Source organism: Carya illinoinensis, chromosome 7 (assembly GCF_018687715.1).
Source record: "Carya illinoinensis cultivar Pawnee chromosome 7, C.illinoinensisPawnee_v1, whole genome shotgun sequence".
Taxonomy (NCBI): Eukaryota; Viridiplantae; Streptophyta; class Magnoliopsida; order Fagales; family Juglandaceae; genus Carya; species Carya illinoinensis.
In genome coordinates, this window is record NC_056758.1 from 10,275,361 (window position 1) to 10,300,894 (window position 25,534).

Below are 25,534 nucleotides of genomic sequence, written 5' to 3' on the forward strand. Positions count from 1 at the left end.
ATTCGGCTAAGCAAAATAAGACATATATATACATGAAAATCACAACATGAAGAGATACAAAATAGAATATGAAACATAAGTGTCATACACGGTTCGGTTAGCCTCAAACAGCATCCCAAAAACTGAAATATATGTGTGAATAACCCATGAATTTCAAAACTCACATATAAACTATACTAAGGGATAAAACAAAAGTCTTCTTACCTTAAATTTTCACCTCTTAGAAGATGAAAACAAACTTAAAAATCCCAAACTATGAACAACCCGAAAATGGATATAAAATGAGTGTATGGCACGATTTGGGGAAGGGGAAAACAATTTCTTTCTTTCCCTTGGAGGTCGCACGGCTTGAATAATGGAGAGGAAGTTTTTGATTTTTCTTAAGTTAGAAGATGAAGGAAGAAGAAGAGAGGAAGAAACGAAGGCGTCGGCTTTGGAGGAGAAGAGAGAAGGCTTGTGTTCTTTGGCTTATGATCGATGGAAGGAGAAGGGAAAAAAATAAAGTGTTAGTCAAAGCTTATCTTGAAGGTTTAGTGAAGGGATGGCTTGGATCAATTGTGAAGAGATAATTACTCTACCTACCAAATCAAAACGTGGAAAACGATTGGGGCCAATTCATAAATAATTAAAGTTAAGGGCTTAAGAGAAAATATATTGTGAGGTATTAAAAATCATGCCCTTAATTTATTTTAATAATCCACATAAAATAAAAATACACTCATCTTAAAATAAAATAATAAAAATCTTTAACTTAAAAAAATATTTAACTTAAAGCATTAATAAAATGACGTAAGGACCTACATAATAAGACTCGAGTATTACATTTTGATTTTGGGAGATTTTCAAAACAATGTCTATTTTGGGAGTACTTGAACAAGAATTTAATCTTTTGGGATGATTAAGCTATGGTGCCATCTCTTAACTAATTTTTTCGCTGCGATTTATTGCATACTGCTATATCATTAGGTGCATTACATCCTAACTATCATGTACAAGAGTATGTAGCCTTGAGTTACATGTCCCAATACTTCAGTCATCATCTAATGCCAAATAGGGGCTGAAGCATCACAAGTATTGAGGTGGTTTGAGTGAGATATGATAGATTTAAGAATGCAGAATCTCTTGGTGTTGTCTTTGCCAAAATCGTAAAGGCATAATTGTGAGTGAGGCGCATGCACTATCTAGGCTGCACATATTAATTCTCATGCATGAGGTTGTTTCGTGGTGGGTTTACTTGGTACCAGAAGAAAGATCTATGGCTGTAGATGGTCTGCATGGCAGAATGATTGTGGTTATTCGATATCGAAAAGCAGTAGATCATTAGATATGAGAAGATAGGAATACCAAGACGTGGGTTTGAGCAAGTGGTTGCCTTGATAACATAATAGTACATATTCAAATTAAGTATTAGATACATGATTTACATTAAGCACAAGCCAATGGGGAGAAATCTTAAATGGTCCACTACATTCTTGTGAAGCTATATTGAAATACATAATAATATAAATAATGCTTGGAAACAACTATTCAAAATTATAAGCAAACCATAAGCCAATTATTCTTTGTACTTGCTAGCTAGGAAGTGATAATTTAGGCCTAATGGTAACTTTGACGGGCTAGACTTTCATGTATAAAAATAGAAATTGTGATACTTTGTTGTTGAAAAGTCCTATCCAGTTGCAATTGCTATTGCTTGCTCTAATATTTTATGTATATTACCTGATTTAAACTTTGGACTTATAATGCAGTTGGCAATTAGAGAAGTGCTTCCAGGGGCTTGCTGGGTCGTATCATGGGCTTGGATTGTAGCACAACCCAATAACCTAGCTAATTAAGGGCCTAATCCACTCCGAGCATATAGTAGCTAACACCAAAAGAATAACTGCCCAAGAGCTTCAGGAGAAGGGCTATAAGCTTATTCGAGATAAGCTAACCCTAGTATCCCATGGCTTTGATTTCAAATAATGGATGAAGTAGTTATCACATAACAACATAAAGCGTCTTGGGTTCTATTTTATATCATACAGGTCTGGGAATAAAACCAAACTAAATCGATTGCTAGGGAAATCTCCATCATCTTTATTGACTTAGGCATCAGAGGTATTCCCTTGAACCCCTAAGCCTTGTACTTATTTGGTTGCAGGTGATTGCGCGTGTGAAGCTGTGAAACACATCCATAACAGTTGGAATTGTTTATGGGATACCTTTGTCTTACAACCAGCGTGCTTTTCACATGCCCACCACCACTTGATCTCAAGTAACTAGAGACCAATAGGTGTCATCAAGAAATATGGAAGGGAGGCTCGCAGAGATGGAGGAAGTTGTGAGGAAACTCACCACTGAGGTAGAATCATTGTGGAAGGAGAATGACGCCTCAAAGCAAAGAATGGACCATTAGGGAAGGACACAACACCAAGCCAGGCAGATAGGATTGAGATGGAAGCGTATAGCGCTGAAGTAGGCACATGTCTCCAGGAAAATGAAGAGACAAAAAAAATGCACTATGACCTGTGTCATTTGATGGACAATTATGAGAAAATGACCAAGAAGATAGGGACCATCTTCCTCAGTCGATCAATTGCTAACCAGTACCAGTCTATCATACAACGTGAAAGCCATGGTAGTAACCTTGTTGCCAAAGTACAAAGTCCCTGTAATAGACATGTACGATAGATCCAAAAACCCAGTGAAATATTTGGAGACCTTTAAAGCTCACACAACGTTTCATAGGTTTCCTGGTGAGATCGCATGTAGGGCTTTCCCTTTGACTTTGAAGGTAATGGCTAGAAGATGGTTTAGGGCGCTACAGCCAGGCTCCATAGACAATTTTGAGGAATTGGGTTGATAGTTCTTAACTTAGTTTATGGCTAGTCGGAGGCGAAGGAGACCAGACACATACCTATTGACTGTGAAATAGAGAGTAGAAGATTGAGGGCGTATCTAGCGCGGTTTAATAGGGAAAGAATGACAATCGATTGATTGAGCTGAAATATTGCATAGTTTAGCTATTTAAAACCAATGTATTTTAAATTCTTCGTGACACTATTATTGGTTTTAGATAAAAAAATGGTTAATAAGCATAAATACGAGTTGTGATTTTTAATTGATTGATATTATGTTTATGCTTAATTTTATAACTATGATTTAATGGGACAATATTTCCTCACATATATAGTCTATTTTTATAATCTATTTTTCTTTTAATTTATTTTTGAGTGTTATTTTTCTTCTTTTTATTTTCAGCTTAAATAAAATTCAAATGGAATTCGGTTGGAACTTTCGACGAAAAGTGCATATTAATTGAGAAGAGAAGGAAGGAAGTATACTTGGCAGCTGAAAAAAAAAGATACTGAAGATGATTCTTCGGTGGTGCCTTTCTTATCTTGATTGTTTATAAACACATGCGATGAAGAAAATGTTTTGTGGTGGACAAATACATGCAAAGTCAAAGTCTAAAAAGGGAGCTGAAACGTGAAGGCATGTGGGCTGGAAAAAAATAAAAAAAAGAAAGAAGGTTGGTGCAGCTAAAGTGGACGGAGAGAAGAGATAGGAGAGTGGGTGAGTAGAGAAGTGCCGTGCTTAATTTTTCAACCAAGGGAGACGTGTAGGAGTGATGAGAGAAAACAGGTGCTTGATTGAATTGAAGAGAGAAATCAGTGCATGAGTTGAATATTTGTTGGTTGGTGTGTAAAGAAAGAGAGATGCCGTGATTGAAGGGGAGTGAAGAGTGAAAATTGGTGGTGATTGAAATGGAATGAATTGTGATTGGAGGAGGGAGTTTGGACCGACTTGAATCAGCTATATATATATTGCTGGACGTAAAAAAAGGAGAGAAGCAATCGGAGGACGCTGGGTTGAGGAGGTTTGCGGAAGGAGTTTACGTTAGAGGAAGCTTACGAAAAAAAAAAGAAGAAGAGAAAAAATATAGAGAACTGCGGAAAGCAGGGGGAGCTTCGGACGGAAATCAAACAAAGAAAAAAAAAAAAGAAAGCCGAAAGAAAAGGAGGTGGAGCTCGGAAGAAGGGGCTAACATAGAACTGTTTTTGGATATATTCTGCAGTTTGTTTGTTTCCTTTTTGCAGGTTGAACTCTGAGTTCGGTTTGGAGAGCAAGCCAGCAGAGAGGAGACGGAGAGAGATACTGTGGTATTGGGAGCGAAAATGAACCAGGTGAAACGAAGAGAGTGAGACGTAGAGCCAAAACAAAAAAAAAGAAAAAAAGAAAAAAAAAAAAGAAAACAGAGGCTTGTGGGTGTTTTTGACACTGAACGAGAAGAGAAAGGGAGGTTTTTGGTGAAAAGGTTTTCCATGAGGAGAGTTACGGACTGGGCGGTAGAGAGAACTTCATGTTTTGACGCTGGGCTGAGGTACTTTTAGTCTGGGGTTTTCGGCTAGCTTTTGAACGCAGCAGAGACGTGGAAGGAATCACGTAGGAGCTTTGGACTGCAGCTGAGGTGAACTGGAGCTTTTGTGAGAGCAGCTGGATAGCAGGTTTATGTAAAAAAAAATAGACTGGGTTCACGTGAAAGAGGGAAACTTGACGTTTGGGGAGCTGCTGGACGAACTGGCATCGAGAGGGAAAGAAAGGGCACCGAACGGGGCATTTTTCATGCCGAGAATGACGGATGAACTAAAATGGTGAGTCATTTTTCATTTGGACCAGACGGATGGAAGGAAAGGGTTGGAACGTGAATGGTTTTTGACAGAAAGTTATATTTTTCCGTTGGAGCGAGATGCAAGGAAAACGCAACAAGGAATGATTTTCTTTTCGTTTGGATTTCTACATTTTCCGTGAGGGAAGTTCTTTCCGCACAATTTTCTCTTTTATTTTATGATCTAAGTTGTTTTCATTGTTAGTTTGTATTTTATTTTAGTTTTATCATGGAGAATGTTTATTTAATTTCTATAGCGCTTGTGATAAACATGGTTGGCTAAATTTTCATATTAAGGTTAGAGGTGAAGTTTAATGATTTAAAAATTGTTTTCGGATCCACGTAAAATTTATTCTACAATCTTGATCGATTGAAGGATTTTATTATTAGATATTTTGATTATCTATATACTCATCTTGATTCATTGTGATTTTCGAATACAGTGAATGCTTGGGGAATCCCTGTGATATTCAAATAGATTTGTGAATATTTTAATCATCAATCGTTCACGCTCAATCATAAGCTACTATTTTTCTTGATCTTAAATGTTAAATCTTCCAATTAAACAGAATCATTATTCTAGTTTAATTGAAATAAATTGATCGGAAACAATTTCATAAATTATTAGACGGATCCTCGAAACCTTAGTCTTTCTCTATATCAATTCGTTTTATCATTTTAGTTTGATTCAGTTATTTTATCAATCTTCATTTGATTGCACATTTCTTTTAGTAATTTCGTTTTATTATCTGAATTTATTTTCTTTATCACAAAAGTCAATCCCTGTGGATTCGATCCTATAAGATACTACAACACCTGTATACTTGCAGGTAAAACTGCACTAAATTTTTTGTTTATTAATTTGAGTTAAAGTTTAGGCGCAACACCGATGACCAAGATGAGAAAGATCATGTTGGCTACTCTGCTCGGGGGTATTTGGCCGAGAAGCCCCTTTACGGATGATTTGGTAAGGAAGATCCCTTCCACTCTATGAGAATTCATGGACAGGTAAGACGACTTTGTCAACGCCGAGGATACTCTACTTACCTTAACTGCTAGATCGGAATGGAAGGAGGAGCAGATGACGAAAAGAGGTTCAAAAAAGATCAAAAGGGAGGACTAAAGGCGAGGAGAGGCCAACACGATGGAAGGCGAGACGCTCACACAAGGTGTCACAGTATCACTCACATGCACTACTCTAGTGTGCATGTCCAAGATAAGACCAAAAAGGCCAAGTGTGGCGAGAAGCAGGGTGACAGGCCCAGAAATATTGCACATACCACAATGAAAGTGGGCACAATACCAAACATTGCCACATGCTAAAACAAAAAATTGAAGAGATGAAAGGCAATAGTGAGCTAGAGTGCATTGTTGCCTGGAACGCTACTCCACCATGGCGTCTGGACGACAGGAAGTAGGAGCGCAAACCCCAACGAAGTGAGAGCCTATGAAGGTGGGGATCACCAAAGAGAGGGAAGAGATCACAGGAACCACAAGATTGGAGTCCTAAGTAGAACACAGATCGACAGCATCTACCCCTAGGTGAGATACAAACCATTGTTGGGAGATACGCCGGAGGTGGCTCCACTTCCTCGAGGAGGAAAACATATGCTAGGTGGGCCAAGTACGAGGAAGTATATAGTGTGGAAAGATCGGTAAAGTAGCCTCAGATACATTTCTCACCCACCATCTGATTCAATGCTAATGACTGCAGAGGAGTAGTCTACCTGCATGACGATGCGATAGTGGTGACAATGCTGGTGGCGAACTACACCACATGGAGAATGTTGATTGATAATGGGAGCTCTGCTGACTTCCTATTCTAGAACACGTTCGCCAAAATGGAAATTAACGTAGACCAATTGTGCCCAGCACCGAATATGTTGAAGGTTTTCACTAGGGAAGTGGTGCAACCCATGGGGTCCATCACGCTATTGGTGTCAGTAGGAGTAAATCCCTACATTGTCACTACCATGAAAAATTTCCTCATGGTAAGGACCCATTTTGAATACAATGCTATCATTGGTTGGCCTACTTAAGGGCAATCACCTTCACATATCACTTGAAGATGAAGTTCTTCACGAGGGAGGGAATTGGAGAAGTTAGTGGCAAACAAGTACTCGCCAGAGAGTGCTACTTCTAGGAACTCAGAAGGGGAAGTAGAAGTGAAAGTGGTTGAATTATGAGAAGACACTACCAAGATCCCTCTGTTTCCACCATAAATATTAATGACCAAGGCAGAAATAAGGGATGAAGACACTTTGAGGTGGGGGGAAGCGGATGAACCCTTAAAACTTGTCACCCTTGATTCAACCAAACCAGAGAACACTATTAAGATTGGAACTAGAATAGCGAGTAGTGAAATGCGACAACTGAAATAGCTTCTTACAGAGCACAAGGATGTCTTTGCGTGGGTTCACAAAGACATGCTTGGAAATGGCGAGAAAGTTATAGTGCATAGATTGAATGTCAGTTTGGGTGCATGGCCAGTCAGGTAGAAGAGAAGAGGTTTTAGCTCTGAGAAGTATAAGGCGATTGCCAGAAGTGGTTGACCGATTGTTGTTAGTCGGATTTATCAGAGAAACTCAATATCTTGGGTTGTTGTCGAACGTGGTGTTGGTGAGAAAGTCCAACTGGAAATGGCACATGTGCGGGGACTTCACAGACATTAAGAAGGCATGTCCAAAGGGGCAAGACACAAAACATCGACTCAACTGATTGTTGACGCAAGTACAGGACATAAAATGTTAAGCTTCATGTATGTTATTCAGGATACAATTAGATCCGAGTGGGGCAAGCTAACCAAGAGAAGATTACCTTTATAACTAATCAGGGATTATATTGCTACAAAGTCATGCCTTTTAGCTTGAAAAATGAGGGGGCTACATACCAAAGACTAGTGAATGGGGATGTTCAAACATCAAATAGGCTGAAATATGGAAGTTTATGTGGATGATCTACTGGTGAAAAGTATGGAGTTTGAGCAGTATATATAGGATCTGAGGGAAGTCTTTGGAGTGGTACGCTAGTACGGGATGAACCTCAACCTGACGAAGTGCGTATTTGGCGTACTATCAGGCAAGTTTCTAGAATTCACGGTGCCAAAGAGAGGCATCAAGGCCAATCCTGAGAAGCTATGGGCAATCATTGAGATGAAGTTGCCCATGAATCTAAATGAGGTATAGAAGTTGGCGGGACAAATAGCGACCCTCAACATATTTGTGTCCCGGTCAAAAGGTAAGTGCCTGACTTTCTTCCAGGTCTTGAAGTAGGCCCAAGACTGAGACTCTAAATGTGAAGAAGCTTTTATACAATTGAAGGAGTACTTGGCGCACCTAGCATTACTCAGTCATACTAGGTAAGGGGAACCCTTATCGCTATATCTAATTGCGACTCCTGAAGCCGTATCTACCGTGTTGGTAAAGGAGAGCATAAACATGATACCCAAAGATAGAACTGATCACTTTCGCCATTGTGATGATCGCGAGGTACCAAAAACTCTAGTTGGGAAGCCATGGTAGGTGTACGTGGAAGGATCTTCTTATCAAACTAGAGGTGGCGTAGGAGTGTACATGATAACAAGTGATGGGGTTGAGACGAACCTTACAATATGGCTAAACTTGGAAGTAATAAATAATGAAGATGAATATGAAGCGGTACTCTTTGGGTTGGCTATAGCAGAAACCTCAGGTGGGAAAGAAGTCGAAATGAAGGCAGACTCACTAGTTGTGGTCAACCAAGTCAAAGGGGAGTACTTAGCAATGGGAGAAAAGTTAATAAAGTACTTCCACTCCCTGCCCGGGGGGGGGGGGGGGGACGCTAAAGGGTGAGGAAGGTATTGACACCCTAATTATGCTAGTAAGAGATAGGGTTGGAAAGACAAAAGGCATCTCGAGGGTGATCCTGCCCAGGATAGTCGAATTGGTTGGCGAACTAGACACAATAGTAGTAGCCCCCATAGACGGGCCTTCAACATCTTCAACTCGCAAAGACTACCCAAAGGCATCTAAAGAGGGAGGAAAACTGCTTGATACGGTATGGGGAACACTCAAGAAGTTAGGGTTTAGGACCGCGATGACATTGCCCTTATCCAAGTTAACATCATCTTCTAGGGCCGCTAGGTGAAGGGAAGTCCATGGAGTAGCCTCTATCACCAGCACTAGATCAACCTCAGCCTGTGCCATAAGCTCATCGAAGGAGTTGGTCATGGGTACTTTGTGGCGACCTAGATCCTCTCTGCCATTAGCCAAAGATGTTGGTGAAGGTCCACCCTTGGTGGAGTTGGACTCATTTGAAGGCTTTACTCCCAAACGAGCTTTCTTCTTTTTCTTGCCCCCTACCTTTGGCGATGGGCCCCTTTTTAAATTGCCTGCAGGCAACAGGGTGCCCAAGAATTCATGACCAGAAACATGTGCCTTTTTAGGCACCATTAAAAATCTATCAATATTAGAGGAGGTTAGAATGACATCTGACTAGGTGGAACTGTTGTTTTGATCTACCCAAGATTGTACCAATTGGATGCGAGCCTGCTCTTGGGCAGAAAGAATGATCTCAAAACTAGCCTCATCAGGAACTGGGTCTATGAAGCCTTAATGGGGAACTCTTGGTTCGCGGCCTCATCTGTAGAAAACTCCTAACCATCACCAGATACTGCCAATCCTTAGCGTGGAATATTTGCGCTCCAATTGGACCATTTGTTGCGAGGCCTAAAGTTGCAAAAATTCCCTTCCAAGGGTCTGAAATCGTGTAGACAAGAAATTCACGAGCTGGGAGGTTAGGGTAGTTATCACCCATGGGCTTCAACACTTGCCGACAGATAACACAACAGGCCATCAGAATCCGCCGGCCATTGGGCACAAGTTGAGTCGAAGCAAGACTGAAGAAGTCTAGCATGTTGTAAACGAGTCTTACAAATGGCAAACGTAGCCCCTATCATGAACATAAACGAGTATAAAGCAACAGAAACTGCGATACCTCTCATGTTGAAGGCTCCACAACGTTGGTCAGGTGAACCCAGAACCACCGAGTTTGGGATGTTGAAGCTATCCCTCGCGGAGTCCAACCTACGACGGGATATAGTTGAGGACCATTGATGGCATTCAAAAATCGAATGAGGAGTAGACCACCCTCCAACAGCAGGGAAACAGCTGCCTCCTCAAAGCAAGGAGGAGGGTCGCGGGGTTGTGAAGACTCGGCCTCACAGGAAGAGGACAAGGGGTTACCTTTAGAGGAAGTCAGGTATTTGCAAGGGCGATTAAGGGAAAATGCAAGAAAGTAGAGTGCTCGAAAAAGGAGAGAAGAGTGTCAAAAGAGGAAGTGAGAAAACGGGGACGCCTGAAAGCAATAAATTACCATAACAGTTAAGTGGGATATGCGAAAGGGCACAAAGGCGAAATGACATCCTAATAAAGGGGCATGAAATGATGGAGAACCCAAACAATGAAACAATGCCATGATTACAAGTCTCATCATGTTGCGTGTGATGAGACTTCGCAAGGTAACTGGAATGGGTTAATCCTCTTCCAGGTGCTTGTTGGGTCGTATCATGGGCCTAGACTATAATACAACCTGATATCCTAGCTAATCAAGGGCCTAGTCCATTGTAAGCATATAATAGCTAACACCAAAAGAATAACCGCCCGAGAGCTTTGGGAGAAGAGCTATAACCTTATTTGAGATAAGCTAAGACCCATTATCCCATGGCTTCAATTTTAAATGATGGATGAAGCAATTATCACATAACAGCAGAAAGCGTCTTGGATTCTATTTATACTAGCCAGGTATGACAACAAAACCCAACTGAATTGATTGCTAGGGAAATCTCCACCATCTTTATTGGCTTAAGCATTGAAGGCGTTCTTTTGAACTCCCAAGCTTCATTCCTTTTTGGTTGCAGGTTATTGTGTGTGTGAAACATGTTCATAACATTAATTTAAAGAGAGGTACTAGGAGCCGGATGGGTGCGTTTCACTATTTTACAACCACTACTAATAATAAGACACGTTGGGATTCTAACAAAATCAACAATACAATTGAATGTGTAGAATCTTGGTTAATTTCATCTTCTCCCACTCCCAAACCCAATCTCTGTTCTCCTCTCCCCTCTCTCTCTCCTCCCCCCACCCCTTGTTGAGCAGACTGAAGCTCCTTTTCTCCCGAGCATCAAACACACGGTCATGATCATTGCTATCAATCACAAAAATAAGCCCCTAAGTGTTTTGGAAATAATGTCTCCACAAAGTTCGAATCTTGTCTTGGCCACCAACATTCCAAACAATGAAGGTAATGTTCTTATATTCCACTGTCTCCACATTGAAGCCAATGGTGGGAATGGTGGTCACAAGCTCTCCAAGCTTGAGTTTGTACAGGATGTGGTCTTACTAGCAGCATCAAGACCCAACATAAGAATTCGCATCTCTTTCTTGGCAAAAAGACGGTTAAAAAGCTTGGTGAAAGACAACTCCATCTTTCTTCTCAGATGGTGAATACAGAGGAAGTCAAGTTGGGAGATCGGAGAGAAACATGGAGATGGGAAATGAATTGACATATAAGAAGTTATAATGGGAGCAAATATTATCTAATTCACCTCCATGGTTTTGAGTTTTGGATCAACAACCATTTAAGAAAATCATGAACGTTGACCCTTCGTACATATCACACTTCTAGTTCATGGACGGCTGGTATGAATCTTGGTCGAGATCTACTTCGACACCATTCCAGGGGAACCTCCGTGTCCCCATAACAACTAAGAGAGAGTTTTGAGAGAGCTTGAGGGGAGAGAGAGCTTGAGAGAGATTGATGCAAAAGAAAGAGCTTGGGAACGATGACTAGTAACGTTGGTCAAATGAGTTTTATTGGGTGTATTTGTGTCCATGGCAAGAATATTAAAAAGGAAACATGGCTTCGTATCATTGGAGGGCCTTAAAGGGCAAAAAATACCTTATCCGTTTGAAGCTTTTTTCCAATTAAAAAAAAAAAAATAATTATAAGTACAATTATGTACTAATATGTATATTAATTTAATATAATTAATCAAAAACTAGATTTTATTAAAAATAATATTATTTAAATTTTAAATATAAAAAAATTAATATTAATACATAAATTAATATACAATTTTAATTATACTTAACAAAACTCTTAAACAAATCAATTTAAATTGACTCGCGTACGACGTTAACGCACGACAACCCAATTGCAAGCCCTAATTTACTTCAATTCAACACATTGGCTACGCAATTCATATGACCGGGCCAACTACGCCGAAATCGAATACCATATGGGCCTCATGCAATGGTGCCTCAAAAGTCGAAGCTGCTTCTGTTGAGCATCGGTTGCCAACTTGGGAAGATCGGCGTATTCCCGACGGATATGGAAGGCGGTCACTCCAGCGAACTGGCCGAGAAGCCCATGACGACGATATCCCGGCATTGTTTCGGAGATGACTCGGAAGAATCTCCCTTTTCTATCTCGATCATTGAGGTCCTCCATCTCTTTTGTAATCCTTGATTTGAAAACAGAAAAATCCACACTAGACCCGGATTTTCTTATTTCGTTTTCTTGGTGTTGTCACTGATTCCTGATGCAGAACATGAAAGAGGACTATGGCCTGTTTGTCTGGCCATGCAGTATCGTCCTGGCCGAGTATGTTTGGCAACAGAGATTGCGCTTTTCTGGAGCCAGCGTGATTGAGGTAGGCACTTGAATTCCTCTTATCCAAATTGTTTGGGATCATTTCCGGGATCCAAGTTCCATGAAAAGATTGGCATGCAATTTTTACAGCTGCATTTATATAATTTTAATTGTAATTTCTGGTTTGCAGCTAGGCGCCGGGACTTCCTTGCCTGGTTTGGTTGCCGCGAAAGTGGGTGCTAACGTCACTCTTACCGACGCGTCCGATAGAACAGAGGTTTTACTTCTCAACCAGTTTTGCTAATCTGTTATCTTGTTCACTCTATCTTTTGTGCTTGATAACGATAATGTTGAGTTCAGGGAAGAATGTAACTGTGATCGATAGAAGTAGATTGGGTTTCGATGTACTTTCTGATGAATCCGTCTTTAGACGATTGATAATTTTTTTGTCATCTGATGAATTCTTCTTTAAAACACAATAATTTCAGGATTCAATTACGTAAACTTGAAGACTAACCTTGTGATGATTATGGTGACCCACTTTTTCCTTTTTGGCCTGAAAATGTGGTGACTGTTTGACACACAACAACCGGAATTTGGGCTGAGATTCTTAATTTGGAGGAAGATTGACCTTCAAATGGGACGTAGAATTCAACCCTATTGTAACTGCCAATATACATGGTTTTCGTGTTTTAGTCTAATTTTACCCAGGATCTCTCTCTTTTAAACAAAAAGGTCCTGGGAAATCTTTGGGCCAGAGGGCAGTTTGCCATATTTTGGTCAGAATATGTGTTAGTATGTACAAGAACCACTCTCCCTTCTTAAATAATAATCGGACATCAATACTGATGACTAAATGGCAATTAAATGGCCTTTTTTTCTTCCTCTGAAGTATCCATTAGAACCACAAACCTGAAATGAGCTTTCACAATATTGGCTTTGTGCTGGAAATGATCATGATGTGTGGTACAGGAGTTAGGAGTTTTGTTAGCATGACTAGTTATTTGATGCCCTATGAAATTTGTTTGCTCAATATTTTTTTAGATGACATTGTGCAATTTTATTTTTTTGGATCTGCAGGTGCTGGACAACATGAAAAAAGTGTGTGACCTGAATAAACTCAAGTGCAATGTATTGCTATCGCTACTATTATTTTTGTTAATATATAAACTGCCAGTTCACAGTAGTTCCTCAGGGCAAAGGCTCTGGAAACTTTCAATTGATAAAAATACCTAGAGAAAAATGCTTATCTTTCACTTTTCGTTTTTGATCCCATTGCTTGGTTGTTCACCATCTACAAACATGATCTGAAGTATATTTTATCTGTAAACCACTTTGGCCTTTTGAGTTGCTTTTTAAGGAGTTAGTACTACTTTGTAGGTAATGGGTCTGACTTGGGGAGTTTGGGATGCATCTATATTTAGTTTACACCCAAAGGTTATTCTTGGGGCAGATGTATTGTATGACACTACCGGTAGGTTTTGTTTCTTGTGTGTGCGCGTGTGTTGTCTGTCTTAATTGGCTGAAGTATGTGTTCCAATATCTGTGCTGCTAAGCCTTTGATGATCTCTTTGCCACGGTGACATTCCTGTTGCAAAATTCTCCGGGGTCAGTCTTCATAACAACCTACCATAATCGAAGGTATTTTTGTAGTTCCTTTGGATTCTAATCTATTTTATACTGGATCACAGGCACTTATGTGTACACTTACCTGTTTGCTTATTATTTTTTCCTCCATAAATGAAGTGGGCATCATCTAATTTCGTTCTTGATGGCAAAGTGGGGGTTAAAGTGTCTAAAGCTTCTTGACGTCTTCTCATTCATGCCTTCTGACAAGGCATCTGGGTTGAGTGGCAACATTCAATTGACAGAGATTGTTCTGAATAATGTACAGCCTTAAGTAACTGGAGGCATTTGATTAGCTTCTCAATGTTTCTCATATAGTCATTCTGATTAAAGTTCATGCTGCCCAGGGTCATACGAAATATTTGTAGCAAGATGATTCTTGTTCATCTTAAGTGCTCAGCATGGAGTCTTTGCTTGTTGACTTTTGCCACTCATCTTGGTTGATGAGGTAGTGGTTTACTGACGGAAATGTATGTGCAAGGAGTTGCAATCCTTGAATACTATGGTAGTCTAATGTATGTGATTACGTGGGGAGCCAATAAAATTAGTTGCACTTTTGGAATGAATTCCATCAATTCTCTCTCTTAGCTGAAATGCTTAAATTTTTGCAAAGTTTAGATTTGATTTTCCTCTTAAAACAGTTGCGAGAAACATGTACTCATCTTACAAGGTTAATGTTTGCCATGCTATTCGGATCGTTTAAACTGATGGGCCAGATCCCCTAAGTTCTTATCCAAATTCAATGTAAGTTGGTTTAACATCTATTTCTAAGTTGCCTAGTATTCTATATTTTCACCTATGCCTCTATAATAAACCCCTATCATGTGCTCTTAATCATTGGCAATTTGTATGATAGCATGCTTGAATCCTTTTCGAATTCTTGAAAATTGATTAAAATCTCTTTAAGTTTGGGTAAGAATTTGAGGGTCTCAAGTGGGAGTTAGACACATGAAATACCCTTACAATATTTATTGAGTATTTAATAAAAGTAAGGAAACGGTGGGAGATACTCTATTTCTATGCTCATTGCTTAACATGGGCTATGCTAAAAATATTAATTTACCACCCTACAATCCTTCCTAATCTCCTGTCCACCTGTGATGCTGCTCATCTTGATCATTGAATTCATGAAGGCCTTTGTAAAAGCTTCTTGTGAGCTGGCAAACTTGGAAACCAAATCCTTAGTTTTTGGGAAATCAAGCAAAGCTTGGTCCGAAGAGAACAGACCCTTCCCTTGGAGGATCAATTTGAAGTAAGTGTTATCAAAGGTTGTTGAAGAAGGATCCATGGAGGTACCAGCATTCTTTGCCTTGTTGTTTTTGGGACAAACACCTTTTAGGCTTGCTGCAAAGGATGGATGCATAGAGGGGTCGATCTTGTGCGTGGAATTGAAGTTGTGGATTCTATTTTGGAAGGAAGAACAGTGGGAAAACCCTAGAGTATGCCCTCCTGAAAATGGATCATGTTTTTGTGTGAAACCACATTAATTTCTTTTTCTTGAAGTTGTGTGAGAGTGTGTAATGAGAGCGTGTAATGATGAATGGCAGTAATTGGGGTTTACTTACCTGAAAGAGCCACAAGATCATCCATGGACAAACCTCTTTGAGAGAAGCTTTGTTGTAGTTGAGATATGCTGAAAGTTGGAGCTGGCAATTGTATTGTTTCACTGGCCTTAGAAGTTCTCCCATCTTTTCGCCCTTTGGGTACTTCCCAACTAGGACCTCCAGACTATCAATTAAATTCACATATCCAATCATAAAGTGTAGGATTTAGTTATCTTCATTAAAAAGTTACATAACAACCCCCTAGAAGACTCTCCAAACATCTATTCTCTCTATAGATTTTTCAGAACATTTATCTTAAGTTCTTGATCTTGAAGTATGAAATTATTTTAGTAGACTCTAATAGTCTCCTAAGTGATATATAAGTACAATCTCGAGAATTAGACGTGTTGTAAAACAGTAAAGATTTTGACTTTGTGGAAATTCCTCTTCACTTAAGAATATTCAAGAAATCTCCTTTTAGAAGGTATTATCTCGATTATAGGACAGACTGTTTAGTAATTGAGTTTTATTATATCTTACTAGGGAAACAGCATCCCTTGCAGCAAGAGCCAAGATATCAGCACAAGAAACCACGCCAGGGCAGCAAGCTTCAAGTTCCTTCTTTGCACTGTCAATGACATATAATGCATGCAAGGATACGTTGGGTGGCCCATCTTTTTCTGCTTTGTTGCTCCCTTTTGAGGACAACAACACGGAGGCATCACAGCCCTAAAAGAACACAGCGAAACAAAACAGTCATAAAAATGCAATTAAAATATATCACATCAATAAGTGCAATTAAAGATGATAAACCTGCATTATTTTCCAAAAATATATATATGAACTTTACGTACCCTGATAAAACAGTCATGAAAATGCAACCTGAGCAGTGCTGCTGGAACTGTCTTGTCTTTTGACATTGCACTCTTGACAGCATTTGTAACGATTGATTCCGCATTCGGACATGTTTTTTCATAGTAATTTAAGCTTAGTGAATCAGCTCTCTGAGAAAATGCAGAGAACAACATGAGAACCAAGCTGAGGAATACTGCAACAAAGAAAAACGTGGGCCATATTAAAGTTACGTTTGGATGATGAGATAAAATATTAAGTTGTAAATAATAATATTTTATAGATCTCATTAAGATAAATAGTCGAGCCTGAAGAATATTATGTATGTAGGATATCGCCACTGAAACAATCTGTGAGCATGATTTTATACGTTTGAACTCACTATAATTCAAATATATAAAATTAAAATGTTCGAACGTAAATCACCACAAAAGAACATGTTTTGAATGATGAAAAACTGTCACAAAAAGTTGAGTTCCCCTTACAAAGAAAAAGCTCTCTCCTAGCCGCCACAAAAAACTTGGGCCATATTAAAGTTATGTTTGGATGATAAGATAAAGTATTGAGTTGTAAATAATAATATTTTATAGATCTTTTTAAGATGAGTTTAACTTTTTTAAGTTAAAATATATGAAATATGTTGATATGAGTTTAATTTTTTTTATGAAAAATTGAAAATACAATGAGTCTCATTAATGACTGATTTGATATTAGTTGAGTTTTATTTAATAACCAAACATAAATTGTTTGAAGATATCATATTATATATATTTTTGAAGGTTGAATATAATGTGTGCTATTTGGTATTGAACCGTGGAATACAAAACACACTAAATAGTTATAATGTTTGACAACGATTTTAATTCATCACTTTTTCATTTTTTTTATCAAAATTATTGAGTGCATGGATCAACGCTATTATTCATTCGAGATATTGTCATTTTCAATTATATTTATTAATGTGACATATTTTAAAAAGCTTCACGTACTAATCACTTGAATGAAAGCCACTCAAGTGTAATTTTGGACTAAGAAAGACAAGATAAAAGAGTAACATTTCTTTTTAGAAAAGTTCTGCATGGTGCACTCTCCAATCTCATCATAATTTTATTTCATTATGATAGAGTGTCATTATCCACAAACGAATGATAAATGTACTGCATTTTACATATACACTACAAAAAAGGCAAAATTAGTAGCGTTTATATGCGCGGCGTTTGTTTATGCACCGGTGGATATATAAATTTACCGGCGCTTCATGTTTCTGTCGGTAAATTATTAAGATTCCCGACATTTAAATTGTTACGCCGGTAATAATATATAGCTTTGGCGGCGTTTATAACAACGCCGCCAATATAGTAATTATGCGCCAGAAAATTAATAATTTCCCGACATTTATATTGTTATGTCGATAATAATATAGGTTTTTTGTGGCGTTTATTTAAACGTCACTAATTTATTGATTATACGCCATTATATTAACCGTATTTTTCGGCGTTTATAATATTACACCGATGATAATATATAGCATCAGTGGTGTTTCACAAAACGCCAACAATTGATAAAGTTTACGCTAGTAAAGTGTTGAATTTTACAGCGTTTATATTGTTTGAACAAATGCCGGCCATTGATTAATTTTACGCTAGTACATAATAGTTTTCCAGCATTTATAGTGTTACACCAGGAAAAATTATATAGCATTGGCGGCTTTTACAAAATGTCAAAAATTGATCAATGAAATATCGGTTATTGATAAATGCACCGGCGTATATATTGTTATGCCGATAAGAATATATAGGGTCAATAGTGAAAGCTATAAAAAATTTATTGGTAGTAAAATAAATAATAATAAAAACTTATTTAAATGATACAAAAATATCCACAAAATCTTAATTAGTTGAATTTCTAAGATGCCCTACCGCTAAATGCCATATATCACATTCCAATTCTGGAGGGAGGGAGAGAGGCTCAATAGAACTATAGAAGGGTAAGGCTATTTATCCGAGTTCCGGACCGGATACCTGAGTATGCCCAACCCAGAAATCAGATTTCAAACCCAGATCGGGTCTGACCTGGATTATCTAGGTTATGACCCCGATTGGAACCCGAATGAATCCAAATTCTTTAAAACTCAAAATTCGGGTTCTACACTAAACCAAGGTTTTCTCTTTTTTCTTTTTTTTTTTTTAATAAATAGAAAAGCCTATATATTATTAAATTTATGAAAAAAAATAAAAATTAATCTTGAAAAGCTTAATTTTTTAAAAAAATTTTACAAGCATATATTTCAAAAAATCATATTAAAAAACGTAATGCATTGAACATGGTCCATAATAATAAAAATATATCAAAATAGAAAACTTTATGTAAAAAATAACTAAAGTTAGAAACTAATTACCATTTTAACTAAATGCATGCAAAAGAAAATATGTACAATATTCATCATGTAAAAATGTATGCAACACAATATAATTCACTATATTATTTTGTATTTATACATTGCATTATAAAATAGAAAATTACAATATATGAATCATTTTGATTTTGGAGACATTGTTTTGGTCATGGTCCTCTTGGGTTTGGCAGTAGACTTTGGTTTCATCAGGTGGAGAGCTGGAATCCTCAAGATTTGGGCCCTTTTCATTTGGATTTGCTACACCCATGGAATTCTCAAATCTCCAATCTACAAAGAAATCAAAATATCTCTACTAAAAATATGTATACATGTATGTAATTGATAAAGTGACCAATAAGCAAATTGCAGTGCAGAAATTGACCTTAAATCAGATGGGAAGATGCAATCGATTCACCTAACAACCAAACTTCGTATCATCTGTGGACTGCAGAAAATACCCTCTGTTCTTTTTGTTACTCACAGCTGTTGGATGATGCAAAAAATACCCCAGGCTCATGAATTGTGGAGAGCAATTTTCATTCCATAAGCTTCCATTAAAATCCTAATCTACTTGGCTTTTTGACTGCCTAGGATCAAGAAGCATGTTTTGTTTTTTGTTTTTTCCCTTTCTCTAATTTCTCAGAGCCAAGTGTGCTTTAGGGGTTGGATCAAAGGTCTATCCACACGATAAACAGCCAAGTAGACAAATTTCCAAAAAGGTGAGGTACCAGGCCAACACAAGAAGTAGGCTTGGCTATTAAAAATTAAAATACTAACACCAGTGTATCAAGAATAAAACAATGGACCAACTATTTTACAACCCAGTTCAAGAAAAGCCAATGTGATGCTTTCATTTTTATCAATTATATATATGTATATAAATTGTTTGAATTCAAGCAAGAGTTCAAACTCTATTTCCTTTTTTTTGTTACAAAGAATTCAAACTTTTAACTTTTTAAAACAATGGACCCACTATTTTACAACCCAGTTCATGAAAAGCCAATGTGATGGTTTCACTTTATCAATTATATATGTATGTTTGAATTCAAGCAAGAGTTCAAACTCTGTTTCTTTTTTTTTTCACAAAGAATTCAAACTTTTAACTTTTGAGCATCATATCTCTGCTTAAAAACCAAAAAACCATGAGCAACAAAGATCATAGCTAGCTAGTCCTCTTCATGTTTATGAATAAATCTACCAAAACTTGACCAAACTTCATGTATATATATGCTTGAAAACTTACCAATAATTAGCTAAATTGAATAATAAAAGTAAACCAGATTGACAGTAGTCAAACTGCACTTTTTCATTTGCAACCCTCTATAGTGCAAGCTTATCCTATGCCTTTACAGCATAGGTTACAAATGCTTCAACCTTATGAGCAACAGAAAACATTCTATGGGCAATAAGGCAGATCAAAACATCTCATGTTTTCATACATTGATCAAAACATCTCTTATTTACATTTGAATTTAAAGCTCATATATTTAAACTCTTGAGCCTTACATCTGAAGGCTTTAGATAGAAGTAGACAAGATATTAAGCTACACCAAGAAAATCATGCAGTTCATAAGCACATTTTTTGTATAAAATATCAATAGAAACTATAATTTGGAGGATTGCGTAGAAGGGATAGCAATCAACCCCAAGATAAATGACAAGACCTTTGTAAACTCACACATTGCCATCTGGTAGAAAATCATGTAGTACTATCAATACCTTCATAACATCACATGGGTGAAGAACATCATTTCTAGTTGGAGGTACAAATACAGTAATATTGGAGTTACTATCACCCGACACAGACTGCTCAGCACACATTGCACTTCATTTTAACAAATATATTTGAACTCCTCTGTTTTTATGGAAACCGAATAGAAAAAATCTACCAAACATACTAAAATTGATATCAGTGATAATAGCACTTCAATATTTAAAATGAGAGACAATCAAACCGCAAGAAAAATAATCCCCAAATCTAACTCATATGGAGGTTACGGTGGTGTTGAACGGAGCCACTTGATTGGGAGTACTCTATTTTTGACTAACAAAATTTATAGTTATGATTACAAACACATAACAAATACACATGCATACATACTCCATCCCAGGAAATACCCAAATTTCACTATTTTGGATGCAGTTTATTAGTTTTCCATAATAGAGTATAATGTTCTTGGTGCTTGACGGTTTGTTTTGAATCAAGTGTCCAAATATCTATCAACCTTAACAAAATCAAACCCAAACAACATCAACAAAATCAAACCCAACAACAAAATCAAGAGTAAAATCAAGGCTAGGGTTTCGGATTTTACCGTTTCCTCACACACTGGAGAGAAGCTATCGAGGTGCCGTGCTGGAGAGAAGCTATCGGAAATTCATGCTAGAGAGAAGCTATCGCAGTGCCGTGTTGGAGAGAAGGAAGTGAAAAGGGAAGAAGACCACAAGAGAGAGAGGGAAGAAGATGAGAAAGAAGAGAAAAAAATAGAAGAGAAAGAAGGAAGAGACATGGGAGAGGGAAGAAGAAGAGGGAAAAAATTAGAAGAAGAGAGAAGGAGGAGACACGGGAGAGGGACGAAGAAGAGAAAAAAAAATAGAAGAAGAGAAATAAGGCAAGACGCGAGAGAGGAAGGAGAAGAGAAAGAAGAGGAAAAAATTATTTTTGGAAGGAATGGTTCCCACATTTTTTTTTTACAATAAATTTTATTATGGACTGATATTTCATCTTTAAAAATTACTGTTCAAATAATAAAATAGTTGTTCGAATAAAATTTTCAACCATAATGTTTTTTGAGAGAAATTTAAATTTGTCTCAAAAGATCTTTTAAAGACAAAAATAAATTTGTCCCTAAAACTTTTCGTCCTTAAAAGTTAAATTAGTTGTAGTGCTATCTACTAATAACTAGCAGAGGGTAATGATCACTTGCAGTCTATCCAATACCATTCATTTTCTAGATAATTTTAAAAAATTTGAACCATGACATACATATATATATGTCAGTAGGTGTTTTCATTCAACCTATTCAAGATATTAAAATGTCAGTAGGCTTGCTAGAAATTAATATCATGTTTTCAATCAAGAGTGAGATCGCATCGTTGTAAAGGATTAGCATAAACAAGGTGATGCCATTAACATACAACAATTGCTAATTTCTTTAAAATTAGAAGAAGTAAAGTGTACATACCTTATTATATTCAAATACCTTTAATTTTTTAAAAAATTAGTAGCTACTATTGTTTAAAGGTTGGTAAGGCTTATGCACGTGATGATTAATTGGATAAGCAGGTTAGATATGAGCAAGCAAACAATTTATGATTCGAAAAGCATAGACTCTATGATCTCTCATTTTCTATATATATAGGTTGAGAAACATAAAGCCGAACTAGAAACTCAAAATGAGGAGAATGCAGCCTTGGAAACCCAGGTAAATAAACCGAAGAGGATATAAATGGTTCTAATAAATTTGAGTGAGTTACATTTCATACATTAATGTTTAGTGGGCAAGTTGTATATATCCATGTTATTTCAAGGTCTGTTTTTGTATTAATCTAACTACATTCTATTATTTAAAACTAGGAGCTAAGAGCTTGTTTAAGGTCTAATGGTCACGTTCTATATATTTACTGGCTAGGCGGCCACAATTTGATTGGCAATATAGTATGGTGTTGAAAAGTTTGTGTTGATAGTATATTTTATCATTAATAATATTATTATTACTATATCACTATAATTTATAGTATCATAAGTGATATAGTATTAGTATAACTAATACTATAGTGATTTATATAATAATTTATATATAGACTTAAAGTATATTACAAATAGTAATAGAAGTTAGTATAAGACCATAAAGTATAGATTATAATTAATATACATTATATACTAGTGTATATTAGTATTACTAATTTACTAATATAATTAGCAAAAGGAATATATGGAGAATTTATTAAGAGATAAAATGTTATTACTATATATTATATTTAAAGCATATGATCAATTAAATATACATGTTTAAGATTATAATAACATTATTATATATATTTTTAATATTAACATAACATACTAAAATTATATAATAAATTATTGAAGCTATTAGAGATGCTGTTGACATGTTATGTTTTAACATTGTTCATCAGATATTATTATTTTTAAAATCGAGCGAAGTAGTGTTTTGTATTTAGTTATTATCATTAAATTATCTTTTAAACCAAATAAAAGTATAAAATCTTAGAAGTAAATGTGTTCAATTATATTTTTACTAAAATATTGTATGCATAAATAATATGTTAATAATAAAATAGATAAAATTGTCAAAAGTAAGAGAAGGTTGAAAATTTCAACTTGGCGCCTCATGCCCTCAACTCCCTCTCAAAATTTCAGTAAAATTTAAAATCCCTCTATTGTGCCTGCGCTGTGCATCTTTTGTTCTCATTTAGCCTTTTGTTCTCCCGCATTTCATTCCCTCTCTGTCTCTACCTCTGTCTCTGTTGTTGTCTCTATCTCTCTCGATGTCTCTCTCTCATCATCGTCGATGCTCTTGGCACCACCTTCGTCTCCAATGTCCGACCAACCACTACGGTAAGCTTTCTTCTTTTCTCTCATTCTCCCATGCTTCTTCCCCCTATGTGGGCGTGTGTCTCGGTCTACTCTGTTATCGCATCTCCATGCAGCACCACCATCGTCCACATTCACTGAGTCACCTGCGGTAAGCTTTCTTCTTTCTGTCATTTTATTCTATTTCTCCCTCAAACCAGAAGTTACTGCTTAGCTTTTGTGAGGTCTTTTTTGTTTTTCAGTTATAAAATTTTGGAGTCTAGGGCTTGGAATGAGAGGCGTATGCTTGGGCTAGCATGGATTTGGGGATTTTTGTGCTTGTGGGGTTTGATTTGAAATTATTAGCAGCAAATGAATGCCCTAACTTGTGATTTCACAAGAAAGTTCTATAGTTTGGAGCTCAATCTATAGTTTACACTTTTATAGAAGTTATGAGGGTTTACTATTCCTGGCCATGAATTCTACTTTGTTGAAGATAATACTTTGTTGTAGGGATTAAAGATCTTAATATGACTAACCTATTTCAATTTAGTTCCTTGGTATAGACAGGAAAGGTCATTACTTTGCAGGATTTTTAAGGAAGTTTCTCATGCTTATGGATAAGAATGGCGTTTTAATTTGTTCAATGACTAATTCATTAAGTTCAAATTTGAATGTGTGACCTATTATTTCAACCTTACAGAGACTGCTGGCCGAATGACTAACCTATCAGTTCTAGAGCAATGATTACTTATTTCAGTTTCTCTTGTTCAATAATCAATATTGGCAAATATGGTAATTTTATAGCATGTATAAGTGAATGGAATTGTTGATTGACTTCACACTACTTGTCTTTATATTACACTAGTGTTCCCATCGAATATATTTCTTTTGGAATGCTAATTTTTGCGATTAAGAAATTCAAATATTTAGTGTAATCTTTTGCACTCTTTTGTAACCAACGTAAATGATCAAACTAAATGTTGTAAAGTTTGCCTCAACTTTTTAATTGGATGATATTCATTTCAAGTAGTCTATGATTTGATCACAATGTATATATGCAATTTTCTGCTTAAATTTAGTTTCTAATTCAGTCTATTTGGCTTTAGTGGTTTGTGAAACTGAACAACTTAATGTCTCTTTTGTTTTCAAAGCCTAGTAAGGAAATTTTGGAAGCACTTGGTTCTAGAAACTTACCATTTGTAGTACCTTAATAAATATATATATGCATTCACAAAATATAATTATTTTCTTTTTTGTTGAATGAGCAATATCTAGAAAGGAGAATAATCTATTGAAGCCTTGGAAAGATGAAGATAATTTATCATGTTATGGTGCCATCCAAATTACCTTGTGTATGGTCAATCTTTTTATGTTTGCAACTCATCCCATGACATCATTATGTAGCTTGAGTATTCTCTGTGGATTGTGAATTAATTCTCTAATTTTTCATGTATGCGTTGGCTTCATGTCTATGACTTCTTCATGGTTCTGTAAGGCACTATGGCTTGAATAGTGATGTGAATGGTGTATTATTGATGGTTGACATTGTTCTCTATGCTTCCAACCAAGATTTACAGGGTTTTCCTACTTTGCTTATCCGAGCCATGATCTTAGGAATCCCTGTTATTGCACCTGATTTGCCCATCTTCAGAAAATATGTGAGTTCATTCAAGTTGTTCCCCACTTGCTTCAATGATTGCTTTAGTTTACAAGAGCCCCTACATTTCTCTTTCTTACATTTGTGAGGTGGTCCTTGAAAGAACATTTTTTTTTTTTTTTTCAGATTGGGTTTCTTCTCTCTGTTTTTATAGTTAATATTTGCTTTCTTATGCTACAGGTTCTGTTTTGCAGTAGCTTGGGAAAAAAACTTTTGAAGCATGCTAAGTTAACAGAAGACCAAGGAGTATGAAAAAACAGAAGACCAAGCTTTGTAGTTTACTATTGTGTATTGGAGTTTGATTAAATCAATGTATTTGTTTTGTAATGATCTTTGCAAATTAGTTCAAACAATGTAATAACCGATTGCATATTGTATGTTGCATGCATTTTACATGGCAATTTTTTTTTTTTATTTTTTTTTTTAGTTGTTTATATTTATAGTTTTCTACATTTAGCTATTTTTAACTTAAATTTAGTTTTCCATTTTGATATATTTTAGGCTATAAGATTAGAAAAAATGGGGGAAAAAAAGAAATAAACAAACAACATACAAGCTTTTTGGGAAAAACAAAAAAACTGGTACAGCCCGGGTTTCAAAAACCTAGATTTATTCAGGTTAACCCGAGTTGGAAACTTGG

General features: G+C 36.6%; 2 protein-coding genes and 1 long non-coding RNA gene across 4 annotated transcripts; 2 read left to right on the forward strand and 1 right to left on the reverse strand.

The window, feature by feature from the left end:
* Positions 1 to 11,813: 11,813 nt before the first annotated feature.
* LOC122316762 (methyltransferase-like protein 23) lies at positions 11,814 to 14,484 on the forward strand. 2 transcript variants are annotated; one of them, XM_043133534.1, is made up of 8 exons: positions 11,814 to 12,133; positions 12,240 to 12,344; positions 12,474 to 12,560; positions 13,364 to 13,384; positions 13,664 to 13,757; positions 13,840 to 13,924; positions 14,030 to 14,171; positions 14,257 to 14,484. In XM_043133534.1, the coding sequence occupies exons 1-8, from the start codon at positions 11,945 to 11,947 to the stop codon at positions 14,275 to 14,277; spliced, it is 744 nt and encodes a 247-aa protein (XP_042989468.1). In that variant the 5' UTR covers positions 11,814 to 11,944; the 3' UTR covers positions 14,278 to 14,484. The 2 variants fall into 2 exon arrangements, with proteins under 2 accessions (XP_042989468.1, XP_042989467.1); XM_043133533.1 differs by having other exon boundaries at positions 11,815 to 12,133; positions 13,364 to 13,414.
* A 365-nt stretch (positions 14,485 to 14,849) lies between these two features.
* On the reverse strand, positions 14,850 to 16,511 carry LOC122316761 (peroxidase 64-like). The gene is made up of 4 exons (XM_043133532.1): positions 16,308 to 16,511; positions 15,994 to 16,182; positions 15,475 to 15,637; positions 14,850 to 15,358 (listed from the first exon to the last, which is right to left on the reverse strand). The coding sequence occupies exons 1-4, from the start codon at positions 16,479 to 16,481 to the stop codon at positions 14,964 to 14,966; spliced, it is 921 nt and encodes a 306-aa protein (XP_042989466.1). The 5' UTR covers positions 16,482 to 16,511; the 3' UTR covers positions 14,850 to 14,963.
* Positions 16,512 to 23,188: 6,677 nt separating this feature from the next.
* Positions 23,189 to 25,202, forward strand: LOC122315534. Its single transcript, XR_006244045.1, has 3 exons — positions 23,189 to 23,406; positions 24,807 to 24,895; positions 25,075 to 25,202. It is a non-coding gene; the product is annotated as an uncharacterized LOC122315534 (long non-coding RNA).
* The last annotated feature ends 332 nt before the right edge of the window (positions 25,203 to 25,534 follow it).